The sequence below is a fragment of the Acyrthosiphon pisum genome, chromosome A3, assembly GCF_005508785.2.
Source record: "Acyrthosiphon pisum isolate AL4f chromosome A3, pea_aphid_22Mar2018_4r6ur, whole genome shotgun sequence".
Classification (NCBI taxonomy): Eukaryota; Metazoa; Arthropoda; class Insecta; order Hemiptera; family Aphididae; genus Acyrthosiphon; species Acyrthosiphon pisum.
The window spans coordinates 23,623,403-23,630,736 of NC_042496.1; the positions used below are offsets into that span (position 1 = coordinate 23,623,403).

At 32.3% G+C, this 7,334-nt stretch overlaps 1 protein-coding gene across 2 annotated transcripts in view; it reads left to right on the top strand.

Annotated features, from left to right (window-relative positions):
- LOC100168778 (zinc finger protein 271-like) overlaps nucleotides 1-5,070 on the top strand; it is a 68,502-nt gene extending 63,432 nt beyond the window's left edge. For both annotated transcript variants that reach the window (XM_029491109.1, XM_029491110.1), the window contains exon 4: nucleotides 1,750-5,070. In XM_029491109.1, coding sequence (XP_029346969.1) covers nucleotides 1,750-4,000 — 2,251 coding nt within the window. In that variant the 3' untranslated portion in view covers nucleotides 4,001-5,070. The remainder of the gene's footprint in view (nucleotides 1-1,749) is intronic.
- Nucleotides 5,071-7,334: the final 2,264 nt, after the last annotated feature.

Consider the following 7,334-nt stretch of genomic DNA (forward strand, 5'->3'; position numbering starts at 1 on the left):
TAAATAATATAAGCCTTATGGTAGGTGGTGAATATATTCCTCCTTACTCATATGGCTCTCGTACGAAATCTGTTGATTAAATTATTTCTATGTATCCCCATTTGTTTCAGAGTTACGCCAAAAACCAAAACCGATTTTGCGTCCCCTCCTACATCCCTAACTATAGGTCAATATCAATATAAATCTCATATTTTTAAACTATTTGAATCGCTTGTACTAAATTCCATTTCTCCATCTGTCACCAAGGTCATCATGGAAGTGCATCGTGGGTTTCTCCCTAGTTTTTCATGTGTCTTCAGAAGTACAACAAGGTGGCCATTTGTCATCTATTCTATTCTCGTTATTCGCTTTGGAATCTAGTCGCCTCTGTTTCGCTGATGACATGAAACAATTCATGCGCATCGAATCTCAGGAAGATTGTGTTAGATTACAAAACGATCACAATCGTTTTGTTGACTGGTCTAAGTCTATAGGACTTAAATTAAATATAAACAAATGTAGTATGATGTCAGGCCTTGAAATCACTTGGATTTATTATGCGAACTGCTTATTCCTTCACTGACGGTTTATCCCTTAAGGTACTCTACTGTGCTTAGGTGCGGAATATCCTTGAGTATGGCAGTGTAATCTGGGATCCCAATAAGATTAGGTACTTCCTAAAAATCCCACATGATTATACACCTGTAGCATAAAGACTTTAGATTCCTTGGCTGATCGCCGACATTCACTCAATCTCCAGTTCCTAAATAATATTTTATCTGGTAAATCAGACTGACCTACCGCATCTTGACGCGTCATTGTAAAAAGTTCTGCCTGTAAATCATAATATATAAATACATAAATAAACACATTCATCACTCCGCACAGAATCTAAAATAATAAATTTCAATTCTCCTGAGTAAAAATAGACTCATTGTTGGGTTAATTCTACCATTCGCAAAATCTTTAATTGGTTTATTTTCCATTGTTAAAATACTCTCATGATATCTATTAATTATAAAATAATACAAATATCTTTTGTGTATACTTAGGTTCAGAAAATACATTTAAATAAAATAATAATAACTCTTATTAGAAATACTAACTGTGTTAGTGGTCAATTTTAATTGATGTTAACGAAAAAGAAACGGAAAAATTGTATATTCAAACTTTGCCTAATCAATTCTATTATAAATATTATACAATCAAATTATGTTTTATTTACATCAAATGACACTATCTATTATAACAAATCAACATAAATTCTACTTTAAATCTGTCATATTGTTATTAATATAACATATTATATTTTCCGGAATGCGTCTGTATTGTGATGCCTTCATAAAAATAATCTTCAAATGTACTTCTTTAATTAATATCTGGATTCAAATACTGTAGTGCTTCAGCAGTATCAATATTATTATTACGAGTATTTGCGATAATAATAATTATACCTAAGTATTTATTTTATAAACTTGAAATATTAAATGTAGTTAGTGGGTATATAATTCAAAGGTTAAATTCTCCTGAGTAAAAATAAACTCATCATTATCCACAAAAAAATGTTTTAACTATTGTACATTATATTTGATTATATTACATACTATAATTTAAAATACCTTTATTTGTATATGAATATAGTTTAAATAACAAATTGGTTATAAGGTATACCCTCACTCGTAATTAAAATATACGTACTATGTAGTAAAAGTTATTTTCCTTTATTTGATAAAAGGTAACATTTTTAAAAAACTTTTTTTTATTTTTTAGAACTGAAACTGAAGACAAAATTAACACAATTGATAAAGAAATAAAAACTGAAGTAAATTGTATTGACTGTTTTGCATTTGAAGGAACAGCTTTAAGCGAAAGCAATTCTGCTGATATCATAACTAACTGCCTAAGGAAAAATCCATTGGATAATAACTGTGATAAAATGTCTACAGCATCCAAATTAAGGAAGCATACAAGTACGCAAACCGGTGAAAAAACGTATGAATATGAAGACTGTGATCAAGCTTTTTCCCGAAAATCACTTTTAACGATCCATACAAGGATACACGCCGGTGAAAAACCGTATAAATGTGACGACTGTGATAAAGCGTTTTCATGGAAATCACTTTTAACAGAACATATAAGGACACATACCGGCGAAAAACCGTACATATGTAATAGCTGTGAGCAAGCGTTTTCTTATAAATCAAGTTTAATAAGACATACAAAGAGACATACCGGCGAAAAACCGTTTAAGTGTTATATCTGTGATCAAGCATTTTCCCGGAAATCACTTTTAACGACGCATACAAGGACACATACCGGCGAAAAACCGTACATATGTAATACCTGTGATCAAGCATTTTCTCATTATTCAAGTTTAATAAATCATACAAGGACACATACCGGTGAAAAACCGTTTAAATGTGATACCTGTGATCAAGCGTTTTCGCGGAAATCAAGTTTAAAATATCATACAAGTTTACACACCGGTGAAAAGCCGTTTAGATGTAATGACTGTGATAAAACGTTCTCTCGGATATCAGATTTAAAATGTCATATAAGGATGCACACTGGTGAAAAACCCTATAAATGTAATAACTGTGATAAAGCGTTTTCTGATAAATCAAATTTGACTAGGCATACAACGACACGTACCGGCGAAAAGCTGTTTAAATGTGATGACTGTGATAAAGCGTTCTCTCAGAAATCAAATTTAAAATGTCATACAAGGATACACACTGGTGAAAAACTGTTTAAATGTAATAACTGTGATAAAGCGTTTTCTCGTAAACCAAGTTTAATAAGCCATACAACGACACATACCGGCGAAAAACCGTTTAAATGTGATACATGTCATCGAGCTTTTGCTCTTAAAAATACTTTAGAAATGCATACAACGACACACACTGGTGAAAAACTGTTTAAATGTAATAACTGTGATGAAGCGTTTTCTCGTAAATCAAGTTTAATAATCCATACAACGACACATACCGGCGAAAAACCGTTTAAATGTGATGACTGTGATAAAACGTTCTCTCAGAAATCAAATTTAAAATGTCATACAAGGATACACACTGGTGAAAAACTGTTTAAATGTAATAACTGTGATAAAGCGTTTTCTCGTAAACTAAGTTTAATAAGCCATTCAACGACACATACCGGCGAAAAACCGTTTAAATGTGATACATGTCATCGAGCTTTTGCTCTCAAAAAAACTTTAGAAATTCATACAAGGATACATACCAGCGAAAAACCATACAAATGTAATAGCTGTGAGCGAGCGTTTTCTCAGAAATCACATTTAACGGTCCATACAAGGATACATACCGGTGAAAAACCGTACATATGTAATACCTGTGATCAAGCGTTTTCTTTAAAATCACATTTAATAGTGCATACAAGGACACATACCGGCGAAAAGCCGTTCAAATGTGATGACTGTGATAAAGCGTTCTCTCAGAAATCAAATTTAAAATGTCATACAAGGATACACACTGGTGAAAAACTGTTTAAATGTAATAACTGTGATAAAGCGTTTTCTCGTAAACCAAGTTTAATAAGCCATACAACGACACATACCGGCGAAAAACCGTTTAAATGTGATACATGTCATCGAGCTTTTGCTCTCAAAAAAACTTTAGAAATTCATACAAGGATACATACCAGTGAAAAACCGTACAAATGTAATAGCTGTGAGCGAGCGTTTTCTCAGAAATCACATTTAACGGTCCATACAAGGATACATACCGGTGAAAAACCGTACATATGTAATACCTGTGATCAAGCGTTTTCTTTAAAATCACATTTAATAGTGCATACAAGGACACATACCGGCGAAAAGCCGTTCAAATGTGATAGCTGTGATCAAGCGTTTTCTCAGAGTTCAAATTTAATAAGACATAAGAAAACACATACCGGCGAAAATCCGTATAAATGTGATAACTGTGATCAAACGTTTTCTCGGAAATCACATTTAACGATACATACCGGCGAAAAGCTGTTTAAAAGTGATACATGTTATTGAGCTTTTTTTCGTAAAAAAACTTTAAGACGGCATACAATGACAAATACCAGATAAATGCCGTATAAATGCGATATCTGTTACCAATTGTTTCGTCTTTAATCACATTTAAAAATCTAGACATGGATACATGCCGAAGAAACCTGTATAAAATATGGCAAATTCGTGATATTATTCTAAATCGACTAAAGCATAAAGTTAAAAAACTAAACGAGGATACCATACCCGGAAAAGTCTTAAAAAATAAACCATATGATTCAAGACATATAAAAATTATTTTCTTACCTACAATTTATTTTATAATTTAAACAACAATAATATCAGTTCTTTATCATCAATATAATATAACATCAGTTCACTCCAAAATAAACAATTACCAATCATTTCAATACCAATTTAACAAAAAAGACACACCCCGTAGTTTGAAAAAATCAAACACTCTTCGTAATAATAAACAACGAATTCATAGACTACATCCACTTCTATACAGACTCGTCTAAAACAACAAATAAGACAGGTTTCATCATTACACACACCGAAGATAACAGTCTCCGTAAAATGGTTCCTTTCTCCAGCATATCCACTGCAGAAACTTTCGCCGTACTCGAACCTATAATCTCATTCTCCAAAAACCACAATAATGCCCTCATCTTAAGCTACTCTTTGAGCGGAATCACCTCAATTAACATACGTACATACAAAATTAAACCTCGCCCGAAGCATTCAAAATACAATCCTTACGAACCACTGATTTATCAAACTATTCATACTCATATGGGTTCCATTATATGGAAACGATTGTTGGCTGTTAAACCTTGTATTTGTAATCTTAAATAAATAATAAAAAGAAAACATAAAACATATTCATATTTTTATTCCTTCCTTCAATTTAATCATTAATAAAGTATTATTATTTTAGTTATCTTATTGTTTATCTTTATAGTGCTTAGTATGATAGTGGTAAGTATCCCAACCTGTCACGGGGGAGACCGCCCATACTTCATAAAAATATTTCCTAACGATAGTAAAAATACTTTCAGGAAAATAATACAGTTGTCAAAATATTTTTAAAAGTTGCGTAAACAATAAGGAAATATTTTAGTTATATTCATTGCCCAAAAAGTTCATATATTTGAAAATAGTTTATAAAAAAATCTACAAAATATTTTTATTTTTTTATAATTTATCATTTTTACGGAAACTTAATAAAAATATTAAGTCAACATTTTTATACAATCATATAGTACAATATTTTTTAGCATAAGCAAAAAATATTAATAAAACATTGTTCAAATATTCATTATATAACCACTTAAAATATTCACAAAATATTATCATTTCCTAAATGCTGTGTGGGCGGGGTTCGATTCCCCGCCGGGGAGCCAATTTTACACGGGCTGTCGGTGCTGTGGTGTTTCCGGTCGTGATTGAGAAGTGGTGGTAAAGGAAGTACACGAAATGATTTATATAAACTATATAATTAAACGACGAAATGGTTTATTGATTTGAAACTTTCAACGCTTACGCAGTCGATTGCCGGTACGTGAGATGGGTGAACAGAGATATTTGAAACGTACATAACGTGACGTAGTATATGATGGTCATTGGTGACGCGGTACAAAAAAGACACAAGTTGTCGTGACGACGTTTCGATGCGAGAGCGAAGCCGCTGGTACACGTTTTGCGGGACTTACCTTCACGTCTCGCCCTGTGCCTTTGTGGCGTGGAGGGTGAGTCTACAGTGTCACGCTGTCGTTGCCCGTGGTGGTGGTTGACAAAAGTGTAGAACGGTCGCAGGGGTAGACGGCGTTAGGCTGATCTAAGATATTGTTTTATGGTAAATAGACAGCAAGGGACTGATCTAATGATATAGTGATTATTGAGAATAAATAGTAATAGACAGCGGTATAGGCTGATCTGAAAATTAATGCACGCGCGTAGCAATTGAATATATTGAAATAATTGATGAATAATTTTTGAGTTGAAATATAAGTGAATAATTGATATTCATAATGTTAATGAATATTATGTATTTATGAATACGGAATCAGATAATTCAGATATTGAAAGTAATTCTGCAGAGGGTTCAGTAAAACAAGTGGTAAATAAAAAGTTAATAAATTAAGATAAAGATAAATTGGAAGTAGTAAAAAGTTTAATAAAAGAAGAATTTGTTGAAAATACTGGGGAAATAGACAGTAGCATAGCTACTGTTAGAAAAAAATTTTTAAGAACTATTAGTCATACAGAAGTGTTAGGTAAAATTCTAACTCCACAAAAAAGTGAAGGGAGTAAATTACCGGGTAGATCAGATTCTAGATCGGATCCAGGGGTGGTACATATTCAATTAGAACAAATAGTGAAAAAACGAGTAGCAAACGTGAAAATGGATCTTGATAGTAGTATGTAAAATATAAATAATCAACATTTATTAACAAAATTAAGAAAATATTAAATTTTAATATTATTTTAAGAAGTTAACAAAATAATTATGTATAGAATAAATAAGGATATTATTAGTTAAGTTTAAATGTATTAAGATATTTTGAATTAGAAGGGAAGTCAAATTCGTCATCATGGACTCTGAGTTTTCCATGATGAATAGAACAAGTATGGTTTTAATATCTGGAGCCATTTCAAACAGTCTGGACAAGTGCAAAATTCGGACGCTTGAGGGAAGACCGCTCCTCTTACCACTTCATGAACAAGTGAGAATAATGAAAGTTCATGAATTACTGTTGGCAAAGAAGGAAATCAAGCGGATCTTTAAATGTAAAGAGGTGCTCCGGACGGCTTGTCTTATGCAATTGGATAAAAGTTTGAGTTTAAATTTAAATAATTTAACACCAGAATTCATAGAAAATTACATAACAAGTGGGGATAAAATTAAGGTAGTAGTATTGTGGAATGGACATTCCGACAGGAATGTTTTAAAAAGGTTAGCCAAAACGGCCTGTATTCAGAAGTGTTCACTCCAATGCACAACAAGCACCTTCACGTCACTCTGTGTCGTATTATTGAAGAATAACTTATAATAAACCACAAAATTTCACCTGTCTACAAATTTATTTATCAACTACCCTATCAACATCTTCATCATCAACAAAACTGTCTTGCTTCCTGCAAAACATAATATTACTCGTAGTTACCTGGTTATCAGATATTACTCTGACCACCTCAGCTGCGAGAATAATACACGTGTGTATGTTACATGCTGTGATAATAGTCAATCGACCTACACCATAAATCTCAAAATAAATGTTCTGGCTGGATTTTCTTAGTATATTATTATTATATCAGATTGTGTGTAGAATAACCAAGAATTTGACTGAGGGAG